At 55.4% G+C, this 26,932-nt stretch overlaps 2 protein-coding genes across 3 annotated transcripts in view; one reads left to right on the forward strand and one right to left on the reverse strand.

Annotated features, from left to right (window-relative positions):
- The first annotated feature begins 3,597 nt into the window (after positions 1-3,597).
- Positions 3,598-16,135, forward strand: CIBAR2 (CBY1 interacting BAR domain containing 2). The gene is made up of 9 exons (XM_059665436.1): positions 3,598-3,617; positions 5,481-5,715; positions 7,668-7,736; positions 7,825-7,926; positions 8,046-8,051; positions 8,817-8,921; positions 13,857-13,970; positions 15,227-15,328; positions 15,992-16,135. Exons 1-9 carry the CDS (start codon positions 3,598-3,600, stop codon positions 16,133-16,135), a joined length of 897 nt encoding a protein of 298 aa, XP_059521419.1.
- A 2,856-nt stretch (positions 16,136-18,991) lies between these two features.
- The window catches only part of KIAA0513 (KIAA0513 ortholog), a 54,529-nt gene continuing 46,588 nt past the window's right edge, over positions 18,992-26,932 (reverse strand). For both annotated transcript variants that reach the window (XM_059667168.1, XM_059667167.1), the window contains 3 exons: positions 26,163-26,243; positions 25,666-25,760; positions 18,992-24,234 (listed from right to left, as the gene is read on the reverse strand). In XM_059667168.1, the coding sequence (XP_059523151.1) occupies positions 24,185-24,234; positions 25,666-25,760; positions 26,163-26,243 (226 nt within the window). In that variant the 3' untranslated portion in view covers positions 18,992-24,184. The remainder of the gene's footprint in view (positions 24,235-25,665; positions 25,761-26,162; positions 26,244-26,932) is intronic.

The following is a 26,932-nucleotide window of genomic DNA, read 5'->3' on the forward strand; positions in this document are numbered from 1 at the left end:
TGTGCCCCCAGCAGCCCAGGACTGGGGTGGAGGAGACGGAGGGCTGTGCCCCCAGCAGCCCAGGACTGGGGTGGAGGAGACGGAGGGCTGTGCCCCCAGCAGCCCAGGACTGGGGTGGAGGAGACGGAGGGCTGTGCCCCCAGCAGCCCAGGACTGGGGTGGAGGAGACGGAGGGCTGTGCCCCCAGCAGCCCAGGACTGGGGTGGAGGAGACACTCACAAGCACCTAGTGGTGGACGGAGGATGGACGAGCCCAGATGCTTGCTGCAGAGGGGCGGGTGGGGAGAGGGCTGGCCATGGTGGGGGTGGGGTGCTTACCCTGGGTAGCCAGCGTGCAGGAAAGGTAATCTTAAAGCAGGGGCAGGACCCAGGGCCCCTCTGAGAGCCCCTCCCCACGTGTTAACCGGAATCCATGTTCCAGGAAGCATCAAGGAGCCCAAATTGAGTGATGTTCCCACAGCACCTGACCCGGAGTCCACAGAAGTGTCAGCATCACGCCAGCTACTGGCAGCAGGTGGCCCTGGGATGGATCCCGGGCCAGGAGAAAACTGTTCCCTTATTTACTAAAATGAGGTTATTGGGCCAGCGTGTGCGATCTGAATGCAGTGTGTAGATTAGATAATAGGACACAGTCATCTGTAACTGTCAATCATCTGACTTGCTGTTTGTTCTGTGTCTGTGTAAGAGGCTGGTCCTGTGCTGAGGAAACACACGGAATACTTGGGTAAAAGGGCATGGGCATGCAACTTGCTCAGAAAATAAAGTACATGTACGGAAAGAAAGAGAGGACGATAAAACAAGCAATAAGATGTTAACAATTGAGCCCTAGCCGGTTTGGCTCAGTGGATAAAGCCTCGGCCTGGGGACTGAAGGATCCCGGGTTCGACTCCAGTCAAGGGCACATGCCCGGGTTGCGGGCTTGATCCCCAATAAGGGGCGTACAGAAGGCAGCCAATCAATGATTCTCTCTCATCATGGATGTGTCTATCTCTCTCTCCCTCTCCCTTCCTCTCTGAAATCAATAAAAAATATATATTAAAAAAAACAATTAAAAAAAAACCAATCAGGGAATGTGGGTGAAGGAATTCTTGTATTATTTCTGTGCAAACTGAAATGCTTTCAAGATAAAAAGTTACAAAATAGAAAGAAAGAAAAGTCAATATCCTGGGGTGGGGGGGGGGGGGGAAGCAAGAGCGAGGCTGGAGAGCAGTTCGGATTCAAGGAGACTAAACAGACTCGGGCGGGAACTGCAGTGTGTCCGGGCCCCGTGACATTAGTGGGGCCACTGGGGAAGCGCGTGTGGAGAGGGGGTGTTGGGTGCCAGCGCTGCATCGTGTAATTCCCTGGGTGTGGTGGTCACACGAGGGCTTTCAGGACGATGTCCTTGCTCCTCTGCGGTGTACCCTGGGTTTTGGGCTAAGGGTCAAGATGTCCGTAACCCTTTCTGTGGTTCCGCAAAAATACATTTATAGGAAAGAGAGAAAGCCATGCACTCTAAAAGGGGGAGGGAATTACAAGGGGGTCCATGCTATTTTTTCAAGGACACACACCTCCCACCCCTGCAGCCACGGGCAGTGAAGGGCTCTGGGGTGGGTGAGGCCACCCCAACCTCTGCATCCCCTCCCCATCGCTTAGCTTTTCTCTCTCTGGCCGCAGGATGTCTCCATGGGCCCTACTAGACGGTGGTTTTCATTTGCTAAAGTTTCTTAACGTTTCTGAGATGTGAATTAAGCCATCGCCCCGTCTCTCTGACCTGCGGCTCTCTCTCCCCTGGTGTGTGTGCTCTGATGTGCTTCCCCTGGTGTTTTCTGGGTGCTCGCCCAGCCCACTTCGCTGTCCCCCGCATGGGATCCCCATGAGAAGGTCTCTGCTGCCCTCTGGTGGCCACTGCCTGGAACTCAGACCCCACCCTCCTGAGGGGCAGAAACCTGAAAGGCTTGGCACTTCTTGTCCTAAAAGTGTTGGAATCGCCAGAGAAACAGCCCATCAACCACAGGAGGGTGTTTCCCTGAAGGAACTGGCTCAAGTGATCGTGGGGGCCGGCAGGTGTGAAGCCCACAGGGCGGCTGGAGCCAGGCAAGAGCCAGCGGGCAGTCTGGAGGCGGAAGTTCTCCCTCCCAGGGAACCTGAGTTTTGCTCCTGTGGTTGTCCAGTGATGGGACGGGGGTTCCCCATTACAGGGTCATCGCCTCTACTTAAAGTCAGCCGGCTGTAGGTGTGACCACGTCCACCAGATACCGTCACAGAAAATGATGCTTTCCTGCTGATTTCCGACTCCTGCTTTGCTAAGAAAAGGAGTCCACTGTGGCTTCTGAGTGTGTGAGGATGGAATGAACAAACAGCCAGCAGGGCTCTGAGTGCAGCTGTCACAGGGCTGGCCTGGAGATGTTAGTTATTATTGTTATTACTAGAGGCCCGGTGCACGAACTTGTGCACTGGGGGTCCATTGGTCTGGCCTGCGCCCTCTCGCAATCTGGGACCCCTCGAGGGATGTCAGACTGCTGGTTTCAGCCTGATCCCCGCAGGCCAGGCCGAGGAACCCCACTTCATGCATATGCATCCTTATGTGCATACAGGCCTCTAGTATGCATATAAGATCTTTGGTTAATCTCTCCCCTTTCCCTCTGAGATACATCAGCCTGTTCCATGTTTCCATGCCTGTGTGTTGAGCGGCTGTTCCCTGTTGGTCAGTGCACATCATAGCTACCGGTTGAACAGTAAAATGGTCGCTTAGGCTTTTATATAGATAGATGGTGAGAATCACCTGCATGAGTCAATAATTAAGTTAGAGGAAGAGAGACAGGGAGGTCGAAGGAAGGAGGGAGGCAGGGAGAGAGGGTTACTAGTTTCTTATGCCTTTCTTTGAGGTAAAATGTAGATACACGCAAATGTACAAATATTACAATTAGTAAAATGTATTGTATTTAATTAGTACAATTTTATATGTGCTGTTATATTTTCTCCTTTTTGTGTTTTCTCTGTTTTCTTTCTTTTCTAATAAGGAACAGATAGTTTTTATAATAAGGGGAAAAACAATAGAATGATGATACAATTAAGCTGCTCCTTTGGGCGGATGCCCTGTCCCCTCCATTCTCCACAGGCCTGGAGGCTCCCCGACCTCCTCTGTGCTTTCCCACACGCCGTCCTGAGTAACCAGGCCTCCTAGGACCTGCCTGCCTTTCCCAGGCCCCCAGGGAAGGCCTGTGGCCTCCTGGAAGGAAGGGGGCCTCAGCACACAGGACCCACAAACACAGCTGGGCCCAGGGCTGAATCCACCCCAGAACACTGCCCTGTTCCACCTGCAGGGGGAGAGAGGAGGCCTCTCTGGGACTCCCCTGACCAATGCAAGGCTGGGAAGGCCCTCTGAACCCACTGGGAGAGGCTGGCCTGGGGAGGGGTTGTCAGGCAACCAGCCGAGTCTCCTCCCAGGGCAGCTGTGAGTGGCTCCGTTGCCCAGCAACCAGGTGGCAGCGTCCCCTGAGCCAGGACCTTGCAGCTGCGCCCAGCTCTGCCCTGCCCTGCTTCTCACGGGCCTGCAGGACCCCTGGGGCCCTGTGCTTATTCCCCAAGACTGGGACAGCTGGGGCTTCTGGTCACAATGAACATTGTTCTCTTCAGGTAGGTGGCTCTGTACTGGTGCTGGCCCTGGCCGGGAGGTGGGAGGGGGTGGGGGAGGCTGGGTTTTCAGGACCCCATGCACGGGGACAGATGGTGCAGCTGGGATTGCTCGATGGGGATGGATCAGGGAGGTGGGGAGTGATGAGAGTGAGCTTTCTTCTGCACCCCACTCACCTCAAGGTCAAAAGAAAGCGTCCAGAATATTGCCTCTGTCCGCTTCTCCAGCATTACTGCCCACAGCTCTGAGGAAGCCGATTCACAGGGCCCACCCGCAACTTCCCTCGCTCACCTCCACCTGGAAAACCCCTCCTCATGCCTTAAAGCCCGCCAGGCCTCCCTCTTCTGTGGGAATGTCCCGACCCCACTCCAGGCCTGACTCTATCACTGCTCTCCCACAGCTCGCCTGCTTCCTCGGAGGGTCCCAAACCCGAGGGTGTCTCTGAATCACCCGATGTGCTTTTTAAAAAATGCAGCTCCTGGGCCTCCCTCACAGGATTCTGGTGCACAGATCGGGGCTGGGGGCCTGGGGAGCTGCATGCTTAGCGTGTGCCTCAGGTGATTCTGATGGGGGGCGAGGACGCCACCTGCAGACGCTGATACTGTGGGCAGCTGTGTGCCGTGGAGCAAGACGCTCCACCTCTCTGGGCCTCAGTTTCCTCGTTTATTAAAGACGGTGATGGTGTTAGTGCCTGGCCTATGAGTAATGCATACGGAGTGTTTTGCAAACTGTGAAGTGGTTTGTCAGACGGAGGACAAGGGGCCCTCACCGTTTCCAGCTTTAGGGGTGTGACTGGAGGGTTGCACAGGGGACTTCGGTCCACTGGAGAGAGGCAGTGGGGTCCTGGGGACAGGGGCTCAGAGTTGGGGAGCGGCCCAGGCGGGAGGTGAGTGGCCGGGGTGTTTAGGGGAGACTAAATTCAGCGGGGCTGGGGCTGAGGGGGGAGGATGAGCGGACGGAGCGGCTTTTCAGAGTAGGGGAACTGCGCTGTGACACTGTGACGGTGGATATGGGCAGCAGGCATTTGTCGAAACCCATAGGACGTACAAACAGCACGTGAACCATGAGCCCTAATGTAAACTATGGCTTTTAGTTAATAACGTATCACTATTGGCTCATCTTTTGTAACAAACGTCCCCCAGTAATGCACGATGTACTAATGCAGCGGTTCTCAACCTGTGGGTCGCGACCCCTTTGGGGGTCGAACAACCCTTTCACAGGGGTCGCCTAAGACCATCGGAAAACACATAGATAATTACATATTGTTTTTGTGATTAATCACTATGCTTTAATTATGTTCAATTTGTAACCATGAAATTGGGGGTCACCACAACATGAGGAACTGTATTGAAGGGTCGCGGCATCAGGAAAGTTGGGAACCACTGTACTAATGGAAGTGTGTGTGCGCAGGGAGAGGGTACCGGGACCTCACTGTACTTTCCACTGGGAACCTAAAACTGGTTTCCCTGAAAGTCCATCCATTTAAACATAGAGCTTCAGTATGTTTAACATAAAGGTTTAGAGAAGGAGAATTTCAACAACTTGGGGATAAGACAGAAGAGAGGGAATTTCAGGAGGAGCCCGAGGCGGCCAGGGAATAAAGAACAACTCTGCCAGGGGGACAAAAGCCCCTAAAGGGTTGCAGGGCAGGCGCTTGGAGCCGAACCCGAGTTGGCACTCCTGCCTGGCCACTGGCCGGCTCTGTGACCCAGCAGGACTCCCGCATCTGCCTCGATGGGCTGACACCTGACCTTGAGCGCTGCCCCAGGGACAGACGCCTGCCAGGGCGCTTGCCACTAGGAGGAAGGTGATGGTGGGGAGCCTGTGTCCTGCCCAGACGCCCCCTCAGGCCCCCACCTCCTCAGGGACAGCCAGGTGAGGGCGATGGAGAGCACAGTGACCAACGCCGAGAAGTACTTCGGCCGGTTCTGCTCCCTGCTGGCCGCTTACACCCGGAAGACGGCCCGGCTGAGGGACAAGGCCGACCAGCTGGTCAAGCAGCTCCTTGACTTTGCCAACACGGAGAACCCCGAGATGCGGGCCACCATGAGGAACCTCGCCGAGGAGTTGGCCAAAGTGCAGGACTACCGGCAGGCCCAGGTGAGGCAGCCCAGGGGAGGCAGGCCCAGGGGGGGCAGGCCCAGGTGAGGCAGCCCAGGGGGGCCAGGCCCAGGGGGGGCAGGCCCAGGGGGGGCAGGCTCCCGAGGGGGGTAGGTGCAGGGGGGGGGGCAGGCCCAGGTGAGCGGGCTGCAGAGGCCCCAGGGCCAGAGCCAGGGTGGGGTCAGAGGGTGGGGGCAGCCCTGGGTGTGTGGGGCCACACCTCCGTTTACAGGGCTAAGAACAGGAGGCTTTTGGGGGCTGGATGAGCGGTGGACAAGGCCAGAAGGCCGGTCCTGAGTCCTGCCGCTATGAGCTCCTGAGTCTCAGGGGGCCTGGAGAAGGGACAGACAGCCTGGGGGCTGAGGCCAAGGAGACTGCAGCATATTAAGAAAATAATTAAAAATAAAAATCTCCTACCAGCCCCCAAAACTCCTCTCCGTGATTACAGAAAAGAACAAAGCAGCTTTTCTACTAGATGAGCATTAAACCAGACGTGCACATCGCAGGGGATCGGATTAGTGATGGGCAGACAGACAGAACCTCAGCCCGTGCAGCCAGACAGCGGGGCCCGCCCAGGAGCGATCCGGGTTCTCTGGGAGGGATACCTGGTCCTGGGCGAGGGTGCTCAGCCCCTTTGTCACACAGGGTTTCCTGGTTGCACCTGGGGACGGGGTGGCACCTGGGCCAGCTGATAGTCTTTACCCAAAGGGAAGTCTCCCGTTTCCTGACAAGCAGGGGGTCACCTCTTGGAGAGGGTACCAGGGCTGAACTCAGAGAGGATGTCTCCATTTCAAAGACAAGACTGCCTTCTGGGTCACAAAACCCACAAGAGGCCTCTTTAGCTTTGACAAAGGGTTAGAATTCAGCCGTGGGCAAACTACGGCCTGCGGGCTGGATCCGGCCCTTTTGAAATGAATAAAACTAAAAAAAAAAAAAAAAAAGACCATACCCTTTTATGTAATGATGTTTACTTTGAATTTATATTAGTTCACACAAACACTCCATCCATGCTTTTGTTCCGGCCCTCCAGTCCAGTTTAAGAACCCATTGTGGCCCTTGAGTCAAAAAGTTTGCCCAACCCTGGGTTAGATGCATCTCAAAGGGATAGAGAACCGGTTCTCAATGGCAGGTTTCCTAAAGAAATGCTTTCAGGACAGGGAAGGGAAGTCCCCTTCCCTGTTGGCTGTGGAAATGGTTCCTTAGATTTGTGTCTATCCTCACGGGGTCACAAGCCTCAGTGAAGGCGAGGAAGGGCCTGTGGGGAGTGCGGCTCCCCTGGCCGGTGGGGAGCCAGGTGCGCAGGGAGCCCACCCTCAAGGCAGCAGCCTCCCTGGAAATGTGTTAGAAATGCAGGTTCCCAGGCCACCCCTGGGCCTGCTGAGTCGGAATCTCTGGGGTGGTGCCTGGCAATCAAGGTTCTCAGGAACCCGTGGGGGCATCCGAGGCCTACTCTAGGGTGCCATTGAGCAATGCTGGGCACAGGGTAAGCACTGAACGTTAGCTGTAATTGCGATTGTCACCATTGCTGATATTGTTTATCAAAGTGCCTAGTGTTAGGCAGGACTCAGGGGTGTGAGGCGTCCCCTCGCCGACCCTGCTGTGTTCTAGGGTCAGCTCTGCATCCCAAATGAGATCCTAAGGCAGTTTGGAGAAGTAAAATAGCGACAGGTCCCATTCCTGTATCCATCCCTGGTGGGTACTGTCATTATACCCATTTTACAGGCATGGAAATGAGGCTCAGCAAGATGAAATGTATTGCCCAAGCCCTAGAGAAGCAGAGCCCTGAGCCCAGGCTGTTGGTCGCAGCCCTAGGGTGAGGGAGGGCGCCCGTGCTCCCCTGCCCCCTGCAGGCCCACCTGCAGCTCTGTGTGTGACAACACTATGCATGCGGGCCAGAGGTGCATCTCCCTGGCTCCGTCCACTCTGATTCTTTGCGTGTCTGTGCTCCCCAGGTTGAGAGGCTGGAGACGAAGGTGGTCACCCCCCTGAAATTCTATGGGCCTCAGATAAAGCAGACGCGGGTGAGTGAGGGCGCCGCCCTGCGGGGTGTGCAGTGTCCGGGGCTGGCTGAGCCAGAGCCCCAAGAAACAGCTCTCCTTCTTCCTCTAGGCCGAGATCAAGAAATGCAAACATATGCGGAATAATGAGATCAAACAACTGGAAAAGTTGGAGAAACTGAGGCAGAAGTCACCTTCGGATAGGCAAACGATCGTATCCTCCCCTGGCGTCCGGCCTGGGGCCTCGGGGCCTCGGGGCCAGGATTACCGTTTGTCATGGGCGCCCTCTGGTGGGGGCTGCTGGTTAGCCTGTCTCCTTAACGTCTCTCTCAGTCCCAGGTGAGAGTCCCAGGTCTGTCTGGGGAAGGTAGATCGCATGCAGGTAATGAAAGACCTCACACAACGGCGAGGTGAGCTCTTCCCTGGGCAGGTGTGTGCCGGGTTCAGGATAGGAAAGTCAGGGGGCGGGGGGAGCCTGGGGGCCAGGAGCCCTGGGGGCTGTCCCACCACTGACACGAAGCAGCCGCTCAGCAATCACCCCCTTCTCAGGTCACCTATTTAGCACTCACTCGGGTAGGCACTTCCAGATGAGGAAACCGGGCTAAGCAAGGTGACTTCCCCAAGGTCACAAGGAACGAACGGGGAGAACCTAAACTCAGTTGAGGGCCCTCTAAAACCCAGGCTGCGCCTGTGCGAAGTGGGGTCATGCAGAGGCCAATCAAAGGAACCCAGGAATTAATTAACTTGAGGATGTTCCACATGCAGGAATTAATTATTCTCCATGTGGAGCACCTGTGATAACAATCGCTCAGCGCGTGCCCACTGCTTAATTCTTACAACAGCCCTGGGACGTAGATCTCATCGCTGTGCCCTGTTCACAGGCAAGGACACGGAGACTCAGAGAGGTTGAGTGACTTGCAGGAGGTCACGCAGGCAGCCAGTCAGTGAGTCTGGCTAAGCAGCGCCTGCGCCTTTAGCCGTGGTCCTACTCGGCCAGTTCCTCGATGACCAACTTGTCTAGGGACCCCTGAGGCGGGAGAGCTGGCCTACCAGCAGGGCCAGAGGATCCAGACGGAAGCTCCCTGACACCGTCTGTCTCCGCAGGCAGAGACCAGCGTGCAGAAGGCCTCGGTGGACGCCAGCCGCACCACCCACCAGCTGGAGGAGACGGTCGACGCCTTCCAGACGCAGAAGCTGAAGGACCTGCAGGTGGGGCGGGCTGCCTTGTTTGTGCTGCGAGCGCGTGTGTGTATGTGTGTGTGTGTGCCTAGAGAGTGTGCGCATGTGTGAGTGTGTGTTAGCTTGTGCCCACTCAGCTCCCGGCACAGTTAATCCCAGCCTAATCCTGGCCTCGGGGCAGGGGGCCGGCTGCTCTGGGCAGCTGTCCCTCACAGCTGGCCTGCTCAGTAGCCAACATTCGGCAGCCCTGCCCCTCAACGCCCAGGCCCAGCTCCCCACCAGGAGAACTTGGCAGAGTGTGTCACCCTCAAACCCCTTCCTTTCCACACAAGGACCCACAGGACTTGCCCTGACTTCCTCCTTTTCTCCATGAGGTTCTAAATGCCTTCCTCCTTCCGCCCGGATCCACCCCAGAGCAGCCCAGGACCGTGGACCCAGAGCCCAGCTCTTACATCAGGGCCTCCGGGCATTGGGGTCTGAAGGACAAGCTGATCACACAGGCCCCTGCGTTCACTTGACCCCCCTCTAGTCCATTTTCCAAACTAGCCTCGAGGATCTCACCAAAGGCAGCCCCAATCTGTCACCCCCAGGTTCAACAACCTCCTGTGACTCCCCGGTTCCAAGGAGAAAGGCCTGGATCCTCCCCAAGGCTGCAGAAGCCCCAGCCCTGCCCCCAAGCTTAATCAGAGACATTCCATTCCAAGTTCAAGGGCACCCGGCCCCTTAGTACCACAGCTTTGCACAGGCTCCGCCCACTGCCAAGAAGGCCTTTGACTCTCAGACCAGTCCAGCCCCATTCTATTTTTTAAAATATATTTATATTGATTTCCAAAAGGAAGGAAGAGGGAGAGAAAGAGAAACATCACTGGTAAGAGAGAATCATTGATCGCCTGCCTCCTACACTCCCCCTACTGGGGATCGAGCCCGCAACCCAGGCATGTGCCCTGACCAGGAATCGAATGTAACCCCCTGGTTGGTGTAACCACTGAACCACGCTGGCCAGGTCCCAGCCTCGTTCTTAATACGCTCTGGTCTGCTCCCTCTGGCGGCAGTTAGCCCAGGGACAGATTAATTATATCTTTAGTTTACTCCTTAATCTAACAAACGTTCAGTACACACCTACTATGTGCCAGGTGCTATGCCTGAGGCTGGGGACCCCACGGCCAGAAAAGCAAGGCCCCTGTCCTCATGGGGTTGACATCCTGCCCCGCCACAGGCCCCCATGCCGCATGCCATTCATCGGGGCGGGGAGAGTGTGGTGGAGAACTTGCTGCCCCCCTGCCCGCCTCCCACACCACATGTCCACAGGGCAGACCCCCTGCCTGGCTTGTGGCCTGCTGCTGGGTCCCGGACGGTACTCAGTAAATGTTTGGGAAATGAGTAAACAAATGAGCCAACAGTGGTAATTAGTGCTCTAGCATGTACGTTGCAGGCAGGACTTAAGCCACCAGCTGGCCATTATTAAGCACCTGATGTTTGCATCCTGAAAACAGGGCTCTGTAAGGCGCCAGCGAGAGCACGAGATTCTCGGCCTCCCTCCCCGGTCAGGGGCCACCACAAGTTGCAGTTTAAAGTGCGCATCCTTTAAACTTCCGGGGTCAAGTTGGTAAGGGACACTTAACCAAGCCACCCCCAGAAACCCTCCAAATTTTTTTAAAAATCATTCTTTTTTATTATTATTATTGATTTTTTTACAGAGAGGAAGGGAGAGGAATAGAGAGTTAGAAACATCGATGAGAGAGAAACATCCATCAGCTGCCTCTTGCACACCCTCTACTGGGGATGTGCCCGCAACCAAGGTACATGCCCTTGACCGAAATTGAACCTGGAACCCTCCAGTCCTCAGGCCGATGCTCTATCCACTGAGCCAAACCAGTTAGGGCACCCCTCCAAATTTTAAGAGATAAACATCCAGAACTTAAAATGATGATGACCACCGTGTTGATTTTAGGTCACACTTCTAATAAAATGATCAGATTTCCTCTCCAGCCCCCCTAAAAGAATGTCAGTAACACTTTCATACAGGGTTCCCATACCTGAGCATGCGTCCGAAGTCACCTGGTGGGCTCTGACACCGCAGAGCAGCAGCCTGGCCTGGGTGCCACTCCGTGGGGCTGGGTGGGCCAGAGAACTGGCATTTCTGACAAGCTCCCGGATGGGGCTGGTGCTGATGCCAGGAGCAGCCTGAGAGCTAATTGAATCCTCATGGGGCTCTGTGAACAGGACTGCCCTGTCCCTACGGTGCAGAAAAATAAACTGAGGCTGGAGAGGATGTCATTCCCTAGGCCCTAGGCAGGATGAGGCTGTGACCCGCCTCTTGATTCTCAGCTGCCATCACCAGCCTGCCTGCCAGGGGCAGGAGGGGAGGAGGCAGGTAATCCCACCAGCCTTGGGACACTCTCCTCGTCATCTCCCAGGCTGCCTTGCGGGCTTCCTCTGGCCTGCCTCTCCCAGGTGCTTCCCATGTTACCTAAAGTGGTGTGTTTCCAAACTTCAGGCTCCTTCCCTGACACCAAGCCTGTGTCCTGCTAGGGCCCTGCACACAGTAGGAGCTTGTGGTAGGCCCCAAGCACAAAGGAGCCTCTGCTGGGGCCTGACACACAGTAGGAGACTCTGCTCAGGCCTGGCACACAGTAGGAGCTTGTACTAGGCACTGCACACAGTAGGAGCCTCCACTGGGGCCAAACAGGCAGTAGGAACTCTAAAAGAGCTTACTGAGACAAGCTGAACCATTTGATCAAGAGAAGCCAATATCTAATTACATTTAATGTGGTAACTCGTCAGGTTGTGGAGCCTCTGGGCTGAGCCATGTCCGCCAGCAACACCCCTCCCTCTCCCAGAAGACCCCCTCACAGCCCATGGGTGGCAGAGGCTGAAGGTTTGTGGCCATCAACCTTAAAAGCCGAGTGAATGAGCCCAGGGTGCAGAGCTGAGGAAAGGACGCCCCTCGGCAAGTCCTCACTGAGAAAGGAGGCCTCTGCATTTCTGGAATAAGCTCTCTGTGCACGGCAGCTTTTGTTTTTTTTTTTTTGTTTTTTTTTTTTTAATTAAATCTTTATTGTTCAGATTATTACATTTGTTCCTTTTTTTCCCCCCCATAACTCCCCTCCTCCCAGTTCCCGCCCCACCCTCCGCCCTCACTCCCCACCCACTGTCCTCATCCATAGGTGCACGATTTTTGTCCAGTCTCTTCCCACATCTCCCACACCCCTTTCCCCCCCAAGAATAGTCAGTCCATTCCCTTTCTATGTCCCTGATTCTATTATAATCAACAGTTCATTCTGTTCATCAGATTATTTATTCACTTGGTTCTTAGATTCACTTGTTGATAGATGCATGTTTGTTGTTCATAATTTGTATCTTTACCTTTTTCTTCCTCTTCCTCTTCTTAAAGGATACCTTTCAGCATTTCATATAATCCTGGTTTGGTGGTGATGAACTCCTTTAGCTTTTCCTTATCTGTGAAGCTCTTTATCTGACCTTCAATTCTGAATGATAGCTTTGCTGGATAAAGTAATCTTGGTTGTAGGTTCTTGGTATTCATCACTTTGAATATTTCTTGCCACTCCCTTCTGGCCTGCAAAGTTTCTGTTGAGAAATCAGCTGACAGTCGTATGGGTATTCCCTTGTAGGTAACTGAGTTTCTTTCTCTTGCTGTTTTTAAGATTCTCTCTTTATCTTTTGCTCTTGGCATTTTAATGATGATGTGTCTTGGTGTGGTCCTCTTTGGATTCCTTTTGTTTGGGGTTCTCCGCGCTTCTTGGACCTGTAAGTCCATTTCTTTCACCAGGTGGGGGAAGTTTTCTGTCATTATTTCTTCAAATAGGTTTTCAATATCTTGCTCTCTCTCATCTTCTGGCACCCCTATAATTCTGATGTTGGTACGCTTGAAGCTGTCCCAGAGGCTCCTTACACTATCCTCGCATTTTTGGATTCTTTTTTCATTTTGCTTTTCTGGTTGGATGTTTTTTGCTTCCTCGCATTTCAAATCATTGACTTGATTCTTGCGCTCCTCTGGTCTGCTGTCGGGCGTCTGTATAATATTCGTTATTTCAGTCCGTGTATGCTTAATTTCTAGTTGGTTCCCCAATATAAGATCGAGGGTCTTATTAGTTTTCGTGTAGAGCTCATTAAGTTTATCGGCAGCTTCTAAACAGTTCTTGAGAGACCTTAAAAGTGTGGTTCTGAACTCTATTTCTTCCATTGACAATTTTGTCCTGTTTCTTTGTCTCCGCATTTTGTTATGCTTCCTTGGTGCACCCCCTAGTGGTCTTTGTTCGCAGTCTTATAGATAAATCTTGATTGTTGTAGCTAATTCCAGGGAGGGTTTGACCTCCAGGCCAAGTGGCTATGAGAATCAGCTGTGTCAGTAGTGAGAGAACTTCTGTCCTCTAGGGAGGTGCTAATCTAGCCTTTGCCTGAGGCTATCCGGCAAATGCCTCTGTGCAGGGCTTGGGCGGGGCGGGTCGAACAGGATCAACAGGGTGGGCCAGAGAGAGCAGTTATGGCGGCTCTCAGTCCTGTCCCCAGGAGCTCTGCCTCTCTGAGTCCCAGCACCCGATGCAAAGCTCGGAGAGAAAGCTGCACTCGCTCTGACCGAAGCCAGACAGACCCGCTTCTGGCGTTTGAGTCTGGGTCCCTAAAGACTCGCCCGGATCTGGTGCTCAGAGTCTGCGACTCCCTCCCGATTGAAAACGCCAACCACGCCCTCCGCCGCCAGCCCGCTCCGCGCACTCCGCACCTCAGAATTTGACTTCAGCACTGCGCCTCCTCTGAGTGTGCACGGCAGCTTTTGAATGGGAATGCATTGTCTCTTCGAATAAATTAAAAATAACATTGACCCAGGACCCATCCTCATAAAGACGACTGATGCCTCCTCGCCCCCCAGGTTGTCCACATGCGAGGTGACCCAGGGCTCCCCTTTGGACAGTGTTGCTTATGCGATTCGCACTTCCCTCCCCACAGAAAATTTTTTCGGACTTCGTGACCATTGAGATGGTCTTCCACGCCAAAGCGGTGGAGGTGTATTCCAGCGCCTTCCAGACGCTGGAGAACTACGACCTGGAGGGGGATCTGCAGGTGGGTCCCAGGTGCCCGGTTCTGGCTGGTGGCCTGAGCTGAATTCAATTTGGGTTCTGTCTTGATAGAAGCCGTTTTTGTTGGCAACGTTTTGTAATTTTTATCATTTGAAAGGCTCATTCTGATGAACTGTTGTAAACACCTGCCCCTGGGTCCCAGTTTAAAAACAAGCAAATGAATCAACAATGACAACAAGCCTCTCCAGGCCGATGCGCGCTGCTGTCTGGGTGTTCACCAGGTGCTGGCTACCCGTCTGAGCTGACGGAAATTGCGGCTCCTCTGTGGCCTCTGACAATGGCCACTCCCCGGGGTGTAAATAAAGTCACTTGTCCTGGTCCCTGGTGGTCCTGGGGTTGGTGAGCGCCGCTGGGTGGTCCTCGCTTGGGCCTGTGGTCAGTTTTCAATCAGGCGTAGCGGGCTGGATCCCTGTCCAAGGCTGGCTCGCTCACGTCTGGCAGCTGATGGCTGTCATCTGGGTACAGGACAGGCCACGGGAGTTGCAGAGCTCAGTGCAAAATGAATACATGGGCCATGCTGCCCAACAGTTCCTAAGAGTTTCCCGACGGCAACAGTGGGTTCCTTCTGAGCGCAGGGCCCTGGACAACTGCAGGAGCCGCACACACACGAAGCCCTCCCTGTCTGGGTCCTGGGTGGGTCCCGGAGCCCAAAGACCTGCCCGTGGCCTCTCTGGGTGGCGTGGGCCTCCTCACAGCATGGCGGCTGGTCCAGGAGCCAGTGTCCGTCCCGGGACCGAGCCAGGAGGAAACTCTCACCTTTGGTGACCGAACCTCAGAAGTAACTTAGTGTCACTTCTCCTGTATTCTGTTTAGAAGTGAGTCACTCAGGCCACATTCAGGGGGAGGAGGATTGCATTCCAGCTCCTAGTGGGAGACATGTCAACGAATTTGTAGAGGCTTTAAAACCACACGAGGTTAGATTTAACAGATCGGTCGGGCTCTCCTGCACTCACTCATCCCTGTGATACTCCTGTGGCGGGACAGTGATCTCTAACATTCCTGTGCGAATCTGGACGTGCACTAGCCTCTGGGCCTCAGTTTCCCCATCTGTAAAACGGGGTGAGAACGCCCACTTCAGGGGTTGTTGTAGGCGGCATAGAATACTGAACAGGAGGTTCCCAGAGAGGTCGGTGCGGGTGGGGCTCCGGCGGTGTTAGCAGTGCCCCGCCATCTTCCCACTCTCACATCCGATCTCCGTTTCCCGATTGGATCTAACCCACCTGAGTCTCTCCGTGGCAGGATTTCAGAGCCAAGATGCGCGGAGTTTCTGGGCACAAGGACGCCCGGCCCCACAGGGTCGCTGCTCCCTCCGCAGCTGCTCCGTGGTCTCGCCCCTGCCAGGTGAGCACTGCGGGGGGCCGGGGGGGGGAGGGGGGGGAGGGGGCCTGTCAAACCTGTGACAAAGCGAAATCACCCTGAGAACATGGGTTTGAAAGGAGACGCTGAGAAGGAGGCGCTGCCAGCGAGTCTGACCTGGACTTGCGTGGAAAAGGAATCAATAAAGCAGGGAGCCCCGCGGTGCTGCCGCCACGTGTCCCGAGCGCCCCCTAGAGGCACCCTGCAGAAATGCACTTGGGAAGCCAGGGCTCTGGATCCTCTGAGTATTAACAGAGTAGCATAAGTAAAGACTGGAAGCCGCCTCCTGCCAATAGGGTAGGTTCAGCCACCCAGCGGGTGGGGGCGAGGCGGATAGAGGGTGTCTCTTGGCTTTCTGAATCATTCTCCCCAAAGGCAGCGGAGGAAGTATGGCCCCAGCCAGGCCGACTGGACCCAAACCACTGCTCCCAAGCTATGGGAGTTCCTTAACCTCTCTGTGCCTTGGATTCCTCACCTGCCGAGTGAGGCTGATAACAGTCCCCCCCTTCATAGGGCTGTGGTGAGTGTTAGGTGAACAAATCTATGCAAAACACTTAGAAAATGCTCAATACGTGTGGCCGTCGTTGTCATTGATGGTCAATTATTATCATTGATGTTGCTGTGATGATGACGATGGTTATTACTTAGAGCACCCAGAGCACCATGCGCAGCCAGAGAAAAGAAGAGGCGGCGAGTGAGGACGACTTCGCTGAGGAGGACCTGGAGGAGGAACTCAGGGGCTGGGCTAGGGACTCCATCAATGGGACCAGAACTTCCAAGTCAGAAAACTAGGGGCCAGCCCTGGATGTTTGGGGGGCCTCTGCTGCATATCCCTGGCGAATCACATGTCTTCTGAGCTTGTTTCCTCATCTGCACAACAGGGACAGTATCACTCGCCTCCCAGGTGCCCTGGGGTTCAATGTGCCCAGCATGGTGCCTGGTGCATAGTAGGTGTTCAATAAACAATGGGTGCATCCCAACCTGACTCATGCTGACTCTCATTTCCCACTATGACCTGGGAACCCGAGTGTTTAAACCCTGTGTGTGAGTCGGAGTCCAAATTCCCTCTTTTTGTAAGGACGCCAGCCCCACTGCCCTATCCAGTGAGACCCCATCCTCACTAATTACAAGTAAGAGTCTATTTCCACTTTCGGAGGCCCTGGGAGTTAGGATGTCAACATGTAAGTTGATTCATCCCATAACACATGAACATGGTGTACAGGGATGACCTTGGGACTGGGGGACACATCACAGAAGTCCAGGGAAGTGGAGGGGCGATGCAGGTCAAGGAAGGGATGGGCACATGATTTTCTCTCAGCAAGAGGAGAATGCGACACTTTACTCATGGCATCATTGCAGGATTAGCATCCTCACTACAGTGATTGTATTACCCGAAATCCAGCTCCCTGGCACCTCCTCAGGGAAGCCCACCCTGATTCCACCCAGAAGGACATTCTAAAAATAACTAAAGCATTCTAAATTTTCTATATAATAGGTAACTTATAAAATAACATATTCATAGATATTATATATTATATATAGTCACATTTCGACTATATCTTTTATCTTATACTTGATACTATAAGCATATATATGTACACACACTCACACACACACACACACACACACACATACACACATATAAATGTACTTTTTAAAAACTTCAGTTGTGCCCCAACCCCACTGATGAATAAGTTGCTTATTCATCTGGTAGTCCTGGAGCCTGGTGGTGCCTGGCACATAGTAGGTGCTCATTAAATAAGTTGACTGCCTAAGGGACCTCTCCCCTTCCCCTCTGGCCCCAACATACCCAGAGAACAACTGTTCTAAGTACAGGGTTGGACAGTTGGCTAAGAATTTTCCTTGTCACCATCTCCTTGGGGGTCACTTGCGAACTGGCAACAAAACTTCTAACTTCTCTCTTTTGGGGCCCCAGGTAAGAGGTGGGGTGGGCAGGGCCGGAAGCAGCATGACTCCAGGGTCTCCCTGAGCCACTGGATTGGGTGGCCTCCCTCTGCATCCCTTGCTTTCCCCTCCTCCTCACTGAGCAAACTCCCCCTGTCGTTCCCCAAGCAACCTGTGCAGATGTCTGAGTGAGGGGGGAAGAGAGAGCCACAGCCACTCCTCGTGCCATGAAGAAATGCCTTCAAGAGTAAGGCCCTGGTCCCAGGTATGGGAAGAGGTGAGAGGCCTCTTCAGAGCACCGGAGCATCTGGGGCTGAGGCAGGAGAACTGGAGGCCCTCGGCCAACAGGATCAGCACGAGTCTGAGGGGAAAGCCGTCACTCAGAGTTCGGGAAGTGTGAGTGCAGTTTTAAGCTTTGCTAAAGTCAGTAAAAGGTTGCAACTTGCAAAAAAAACACCATTTGAAAGCTTGTTTAAATTCCTTTTCTATTTAGTTTGTGAACTTTGAATACATTTTAAATTAGTTCCTATGAACTTTAAACAGAAATCTTTGGTTCTTTTTCTTTAACGGGTAGGACCCTTCCCACGGGTATGCCTCCCATCAGGAAAATGAGGGATGGGGATCGGATTGGATGGTGATAAGCACAACTCCGCCATTTGCAGGGGGGCATTTGCAAATACTGCATTTGGTTCTTACAGGAGCCTTCTAGGATAGGTGATGACTTCCTTCCCATTTTACAGATGAGGAAACTGAGGACTAAACAATGACTTGGCGGAAAGTTATGGGGAAGGTGGAACAGGACCTGGGCCCCCGCCCTGCCCCGCTCTGCAGGGTCCCGCTGTCCATCAGAGGGGTCCTTCCCCTTCCCTGGAGTTGCCTCTGAATCCAGCCCTGAGCTACTCCTGCTGGTGGGATCCTCCTAGCCCCAGGTTAAACGTCAGGCGTGATGTCCAAGCTGGGGCATCCGCCATCCAGGCTGTCCCTCCACGTATGACTAAGGGGGGCTGGGATCCTCAAGACTGGGTGGGAGAGCCGGGCATGTGGAGGTTGGCCCCACCCCACTGAGCAGGGAGCATACCCAGCCCCCCTCACAGTATGGGGGACCATCTGCCCTGGGCCCCTCAAGCCCAGCTGCTGTTTCAGGCTTTGGTACCAAGGACTCCTTCCCCAAGCCCTTCCCGCTCCTCACTTCACCTCCCAGACCTGGTTGGGCCAGAGCATTAGAACGAGGCTACTGACTTCTTATAATTAGAAAAAACAAAAGCCCAAGTATTTCACAATATGCACCTGTCAAGCCAAGTTGGAAAGAATCAATAAAGGCCTCCTGTTTGTATTAGGCAAGAGTTGTCATCAGTTCCCATTACAGCCCCTCAAACCCCCAAATGCAAGAGGCGAGCAGCTTGGCTCAGAGGAAACGCGGGATTAGGATTCCAGCTGGAAGGGGCTTCAGGCATCCTGGAGGCCCTGGCTTGAGGTCCAGTCCAGGTGGGGCCACTCCATTCACTAGGACATACCCCCCAAGTGCCCAAACCCACTGCTCCAGGCTCCTTATCATCCAGAGGAACCTCCTCTTCTTAGCATTTCTCATGACACACCCATCTGGACAAGACCCGAACGCTCACCCTAAATAGTGACAGCATCTATGTGACTCCAGAAGAAAAGTTATCTTCTGAAAAGCCTCTGATATCACCGAGAAGACTGCAAATTTCTCAGGGATATGTGAAACCAGCAACCAGACAGACGTTTTCTTCAATGACAATTTATTTCAGTTTCCACCTTCTGACAACCCGAGGTGCAATGCACAGACATTCTTTTTCCTCCCAGCAAGAAGCAGTGCTTGACTTCAGCAGTTCTGAGATCCTCACCCTGAAACTCTCTCAACCTTAAAATACCGTTTGCAGAGCATCACCCGGTGGGACACACAGTGAAACCGCAACACGTAGAAGACCCGCACCCTGAACGCCACTGTTAGCTCCTAAAGGCGATGTCCAGGCGCAAGCTTAGGCGTGAGACAAACTGGGTGAAAGAGAAAACGGACGCTGCGCGCGTGTGAGCCCCACCCGAAGCCCGGTGGAAGCCGCGTGTATCACAAAGGTGGCGGTGTTCTAACCCGCGTCAGGTTCTCAGGGGGTCAAGTCTGTTGTTTGAAATATTGGCATTTTCTAGTGTTCAAACGTTTGTCTTGTCTTTAAGGTGTCCCTGGGAAGTGACAGCCCGGGCTCACTCGTGATCTCACTGTCTCCAGGACAGGACCCCACCCACCAGGCCTCGTGTGGAACCGCCATGCACATCCCATGTCCCGTTCTCCTTTCACGAGCACATGGCCCAGGGCCCCCCCCCCCCCCCCAGGACTGACCCAGAGGGCAGAGGGGATTCACCAGCAGGCGTCCCCTTTATGGTTAGAGTGCTAACCCCAGTCAGGGGCAGCTCAGAGGAGCTCCAGGCTACGGGGCTCAGGTCTGACTGGCCTTGTCAACGCCTGGAGTCTACAGGTCAAGCCGGGATTGGCTCCCCCTGTGGCAGATGCCCCGAGAGCTGTGTGTGTAAGTGATGGGAGGGGCAGGCCCAGACCATCCCGCTCACTCCTGAAAATGATGTTTCCCACAGCAACCGAGAACCAGGTACTGGGAACACTGCCCCACTTGAATCCTGGGGTTCCACTCACCAGCTGGCTGCCTTGGGGACACAGGCGACACCAGGTTGGTTACCCAGGGAACAGAGGCTGGCCCCCGGGGGCTCCTTCCATCCCTCCTGAGGAGTACAAGACGCACAGGCCCAGGAAGGGCAAGGGCCACCCCGCCCACGGGAGGCCCCAAGAGCCTGCCTTGTCTCAGCATTGGCTGTATTCGCTGGGTGTGAGCAACCTGGAAATGATTCCTCCATCTGTTCCTGGAGAACCAACGCGCTCTTCTCCCGGCCACATGGGGGTAAGGACGTGTCGGACGCATGGCCCGTGTGGCTGAGGAATCCTGTCCTGCTGGGGCTCAACTCCGCACACCAGTCCATTAGAGGTACTTCTAGCCAGACAGCTTCCCTTCACCGGGAAAACATCTCTGAGAATCATGAAAAGGAATCAATGGTTTACAGAAAAGCAAGGTGAGACGGCCAAGCTGTGAGAGCAATGGTTCCGGAGAACCAAAGGCGGGGAAGGTGAGGGAGGAGGCGAGAATAGGCCTTGGAGCAGTTTCACTACGGTTGAGGAAGGTGAGAGATTAGCCCGAGACCAGCGGTCGCCAATCGGTGGTCCATGAGGTCCGAAAGGTTGGCGACCCGACCGTTGGTTTAATGAAACCTTTGGACCTGCTGGGCGGGACTTGCTGCACCCGTCTCCTGAGTTTGGGGCTGGGCCTCCAGCCCTCCTGCCCTTTCCCTGATTCCCAAGCCCCCCCAGTTCTGGGCTAAGGACTCAGCCCCCTGCTGCATAGCTGTTTTAAGTTTTGGGTAATTTGGCAATCAAGCTGGCCTAACCATGGGTCTACCTGGCTACTCCCGAATTAAAAAGCCAAAGGTTAGGGCCCAGTAATGCCCAGGAGGGCCAGGCTTTCAGCTTGTGGCCCTAACCTCAGGTCACGAACACCCAGGCCAGACAAAGCCCATGGCCGACTCCTCTGTGGACTGAATGCTGTGCTTCTCACATCAGGAGGCTGGTGGTACATTAACCACATAAAACAGTCCAGGAAAGAGCGAACCTCCGGCTGCTGCCCTGTAGCCACATGAACCCGTGGTCTCCCTGGGCATGGAGAGGCGAGCGCAGGACCCACAGGTGGTGCCTCTGACTCCCACCCTGGCCTCTGCCCAACATCCCCGGGGCCCGCGGGGTTAACCCAAACACCCAGGCCCTCATTTGGGTGCAGAACTAGGAAGTGACGCCTTTCCCAGCCCTTTTGTAATGTCAGAGCCCCTCGGCCCACTTGTCTTCCCTTTGGCAATAGGTCAGTCTACTCATCTCACTGCACAAAGTACTTCAATATCAGAATGTGGCTCTCCTCCCTTTGGTTTTACACACACACACACACACACACACACACACACACACACACCACCACAGTTGCAGTCTGAATACTAACGTGGCCCCTCTTAAACACCCACCAGTATTGCAAAAATTATAACAAAGCTTAAAAACACAGAAGGCTGCATTTCAGCCTCCCAGTTTTCCAAGGAGGGAACACTGACTCAGCCCCGAGGGCAGCCAGCAGAAGAGCTGGGCTGCACTGCGAATGGCAGGCCTGCGGAGCCCCCGCCTGGGAAACTGCTCCTGCTGAGGCCGGAACCTCTCTCCTTGGACTCCATCTGAAGCTTCCTGCTCCGAGGCGAAGGCTCCCGAGTTTACAGGAAGGGCTCAGAGCTCTACGACCAAAGCGTCCTGTGTGCACTGGGTGAGCCAGCTCCTCTGCTGGGCCTCTGAGAGTGCGTCCTGTGTCTGCTCCTCCCAGGGCCCCTCTCCTCTGCTCTGCCAGGCCCTGGAGAGAAGGGATGATGTCACAGGGAGGAGAGGAAACACCAGTGAGGCAAGCTGCCAGCCTCCTTCTAAGGAGCCGCTCCTGCAGGAGGCAGTCCAGGGCAAAACGCTCGGCCAAAGGCAGCTGCCAACGGGAGACAGAGCAGCCTCCCATCCCCTCGTCGGGCCACGCCAAGGCGGGCCCCCGGTCTTAGCCAGCGCTCCCTTGTGGGGCTGAACGTGACAGGCAGCACCTCTGGGGCCAGACTTACCCCCCTGCGAGGAGCGGGATCTATGAGAACAGGAGTGAGAGGGGAACACAAAGCTACCCTTCCTTCCACCTTCAGCTGCCATCTCCAGGGGCCTATTAAAAGTATCTCCAGATCATCTGGGAATTAAAGTGCGTGGAAAAGCCCACAGAGGCCAAAGCTGCAATTCCTTCCGAAGGCCGTGTGCTCCCGCCCCACCCGGCATCTCCCTGGGAAAGTCTCCGAATGCACCCTCTTCCTCCAGAAATCAGCGCAAAACCAAAGCTTCCTCACAAACACCTCCGAGCACAGGGATGAGTCCTCAGGGTGTCTTGAAGTCTTAATGCATCTCAGCTAACTGCTAAGAAACGGCTGCTACAGCCAAGCCAGCAAGCTGAGGGGGCCTCCCACAGCCCTGCAGGGCTAGGACGACTACAGGGAGGCCCTGGTCTTACAGAGCGTGGGGAGGGGGCACAGCAGCACATCCAGGGCTCCGGGCTGAATGGTTGAGGGGGATGCGTTACCTGAGGGAGGCCTTGGAGGAGGGGGGCCCATACACCCATCCATGGTCATTCCTCCGAAATGCACTCGTAGAGACACGTGCCATCACTGGGGCCCAGCAGTGGGGCTGGGGGCGGGCCACGCCAGCCTGCACAACCTCCCAACACATGGCAGTCAAACCAGCAGCACAGCTGTGCTTCCTTAGTGACACCCCCAGAGAAGCTGACGCCACACACACACACACACACACACACACACACACACACACACACGCGCGAGTGAGCTCTTTCGGCTGACGACATTTACACCACACTCAGACCACACGTTTCATGGGGCCTCTCATGATTATCCAGACGTGCGTTCAATGGCTCCACCAACACCGGCTTTTCTCTGGAATCTTCCAGGGAGGCATTCCATCAGGAACCCATTCGAGCACTGGCTGGATAGGTGACTACCAGGCATGATCCGCTGTGCTCGAGAGCAGACAGTAATGTGCTGTGGTTTCGAGCTGGAGGAGGTAGTAGGGAAAACAGGACGGAGGACAGAGAGCCCCAGGAGCCCATTTGAAGGTCAGTGCCCATGAGTGATGGGCGGCGGCACAGGGAATGAGGCTGAGAATTCCCACCGGAGGAGCCAGCATGCCGGACGCTTGCAGGCTGGGCTTTAGTGCGCTTGGCTGGTGTGCTGTGCCTGGTACACACTCAGGGAGGAGTCCCGCTTCCCAGGCACCGGATGGGGGAGGGGTCATCTGCAGGGTCTGCAGGAAAGAGCTCAATGGGGCCTGGGCTGCAGCAGGGAAAGGCGCCTCCCCAAGGCTGCCAGGGGTGGAGGGCCCAACCCCCTGAAGCTCTCTGCTAGCGGGCCTCACACAACCGCCACCAGGAGCCGCCTGTGCCCGGCTGTGAAACGCCTTTTCCCTTTTTTGAAATAAAGAGCAGCACTTTTAGAAAGGGCGGTTGTCTTGCAGCTACTGAAGAAATCTCTTTCCTGTGCTGTTTCCTGGGACAGACGGCCGAGGCCACTCCCAGCGAGCAAGAGGAGGAAGCTGCCAGCTGACCAGGAACAGTTCCGACAGCGACGCAGACTCCTCGCTGGGGTGACGGCTGCGGGGACCTCTCCAGGTGCTCCACACTGGCTGTGGCCAGGCCCTCTGTGCTGGCCTCTCCCCCTCCCTAAATCAGAACCTCCTGGAGGTTCCTGTGACTCGGCGGGAGGAGCGGGAAAAGCCAGCAACCGCGTGGACCTACACTGAGAGGGCCCCGCCCGCCACACGCTGCCGCTCAGCAGGAGCAGACTAGGATTCTGCCCTGCCCAGGCCTGAAGCAGAGCCCGGACCATCTCCCAGCTGCCGTGTCAGTCATGGCCGGCTCGGGGCTGCCCTCTGTACATTCCCACGCCCCCCTCTCCTGCAGGGGCTGTGGGCGGACACTGCCCTGTGTCCACCCTGGTCCTGGCCTCCTTCCTCTTCCTTCAATTCCACGTCGCAGGCCTGGCACTGGGGAGGGTGGACGTCACCTCATTCTAGTCACACAATCCAGGGTCACTTTGGCACGTGAACAGGGGAGTAGACATAGGCAGAGGGGGTGGGGAGGCGGGCAGCCGGGGTCTTCTAACCGCTAGTTCTGGGGCAGCGTGGGGTGGCGCTGGGTGCTGCCGATGTCATGCAGGGTCATCAGGTGGGTGACAGCCAGTCGCTGGCCCAGGAGAGCGGTGCCCCGGTCCTGAGGAGTGCCTGGGCGACCCTGTGGCCTACTCGGCGGCCATCTGCTCGATGTGGTCGCTCAGCAGCTTGTATTGCTCTGGAAGAGAGAACAATGATATTTTGTGGGAGAAATGGTGGCGTGGATAGGCGGGTCCTGCTCTTCTTGCCGAGGCAATGACAAGTCAGGACCACATCAGGGACGGTGAGTGCAGGCTGCTGGAGGCGACACAGCCCTCGCCGCCAGCTCGCTGCGGGCCAGGCGCGGACGTGCACCTGGAAATGGGCTCCTTGGCACCAGGAGCCTCTTATGGGAATGATGATACAGAGCGTGGTCCCTCGGGCCCTCCCAGAAGCCTGTGGGAGGCGCAGTGCGGGCAGACTGACTGTCACAGGAGCCACACGGTGGGAGAGGAACGGCGTTCTTGCCCTTTGCTGGTGTGGCGGGCTGGTGACAACATCGGAGATAATCTAGGGATGCCTCTAACACTCTCCCCTCCTGAGGCCACTCTTTCATAACGCCTTCAGTTTGGTGCAGGATGAAGGTTTTTTTAATTCATGCAGTCATTGGTTGGTGTTTGTATGTGCCCTGATGCGGGATCGAACCCACAACCTTGGCATATCAGGATGTTGCTCTAACTAACTGAGCTACCTGACCAGAGCAAAATGAAGTGTTGTTGTTTCTTGTTTTTTGTTTTTTTTTAAATATATTTTATTGATTTTTTACAGAGAGGAAGGGAGAGAGATAGAGAGTTAGAAACATCGACGAGAGAGAAACATCGATCAGCCGCCTCCTGCACATCTCCTACTGGGGATGTGCCCGCAACCCAGGTACATGCCCTTGACCGGAATCGAACCTGGGACCTTTCAGTCCGCAGGCCGACGCTCTATCCACTGAGCCAAACCGGTTTTGGCTTTGGTGTTTTTTTGTTTGTTTGTTTGTTTTAAAAACAAACAAAACATTGGCCAATCCAAATATGCAGTGAAGTGGAAGGCTTGGAGGCCTGGAAGAAATGCTGTTTGTAGCAGGTGGGGTGATGCATGAAGGTGGACACAGTCCTATGTCAGGGGAGCTGACATCAGCAATGGATCCCCTTCTGTTATAGAAGCAAAAACTCTAGATAAACCTCAAAACCCCCTCCACCTGCCCCACCCTACCCGCTCACTTTGTTTAAGAAACAAAGGGAGGCCACGTGGTGGCCATTTAGAAGGAGGGGCAACTGGTGGTGAGTTTGGCCATTTTCAAGTTCAGAGTCTGAGCGCCCAGGTCCATCTTTGCCCTTGTCCCTGACCTTAAACACTGCACTGGCAGCTCCCCCACTCCTGGCAACCCTGCAGCGCTGCAATGGCTCCCAAACAGCGCGAGCAGTGTCCTGTGCATTGAAGTCAACAGAGACAGAGGAGGGCGACCCAGCGGACAGTTAGCACCGCTTCTCACTAGAACAGGGGCGATGCTTCCAGCAGGTGGGGGAGACCGGTCTGCAGGGCGCTGGTCCCTGGAACTGCAGCCCCACCTCTGGCCGCGACTCACCTTCATCCAGGTTGCCGATCACAGCCTGCTTCTTCAGAAAGTCATTGCACAGCTTCCTGTTCAGCCCGAAGGCCAGCATGTTGTGAGTGAATGTGCTGGAGGGAAAGACACCATGAGCTAGCACCCTCCTGCCCCCAGGGAGAGGAACCGGGACCTGCCCTCCCTTCTGGAGGCCCTGCCTGCCGCCTGCCTGGGATTGTCAGACAGAAGTAAAAATAAATCGGTCCTTGTCAGCTGGCCAACGGCTCCCTGTGGAAGTGCCGCCACAGGTGTGGAGATGGGAGGCGGATGATAGGAACTGGAATCCAGGCCGAATGTAATGAGTCACATGCTGCCAAGCTGTCTGAGCCATCACGCTGGGCTGACCCTGTCACCGCACGGACACTGTGGGTGGGAGAGTCCCCAGCCAGTGTGGGCGCCAGCGTCAGCCCTCTGCCCTGCTTCTCTTTCTGTGGGTGACCCAGGGTCACCAGACGGGGCTCCGGCCGTGCTCTTACCCCAGCTGCCCGAAGGTGATGTTCTCGTTGAACCGCAGGCTGTCGTCGCGCTCCTCCTGCGTCATGTGGCACCACTTCTCCCTGCAAGCACAGGGGGCAGGAGAGGGCATTCAGAGCGCCACTGCACCCAGCCCCTCTCCCGCCCTGCGCTGACCTACGGCGTCAGCGGTACCCACGCAGGGCCTCCCCACACAGGAAGCCACCAGCGCTCCCACACTGCCTGAGGGCCCCCCACTTACTAATGTCACCCTTCCTAAGATGAGGAGGGCCCAAAGCTCAGACATTTCCTACCGACGGGAGGGGACGTGTGCGTGGTGGTTGCCTAGGACCTTCTCCAGGAGCTAAGAATGCCGCCCCATGCCCTGCTCTTTGGTCTGAGGATGGGAGGTCACGGCCCATTTTACGGACAGAGACATGCAGAGGAAAGGACCCTGTGGCGTCCCGTGGGGAGTGGACGTCCAGACCCTGCGAAGAGGCTCTCTGGCCTCTCTGGCTTTGGTGGCTCTGGCCTGCGGGGAGGGGATGGCCTGCTGTGGGCGGCTGTGCCCGAGGCCCAGGGAGCAGGAGGGCTGGAAGGCCCTGCCACCCTCACTATCGGGTCAGGCAGCCTGGGTGCTGCGGTCACTGTCTCCCCGTGGCTTCCTCACAGCTGGCGCTGCCTGTCCACACACACCCTCCTGGGCGCGTGGACCAGACTCAGGTCCTCCCCGCAGGCCCCAGTGAACCGTGAACCGTGCCCACCATGAAGATGGCATAAAGCCTCTAACACG

This window comes from Myotis daubentonii, chromosome 15 (assembly GCF_963259705.1).
Source record: "Myotis daubentonii chromosome 15, mMyoDau2.1, whole genome shotgun sequence".
NCBI classification, from domain to species: domain Eukaryota; kingdom Metazoa; phylum Chordata; class Mammalia; order Chiroptera; family Vespertilionidae; genus Myotis; species Myotis daubentonii.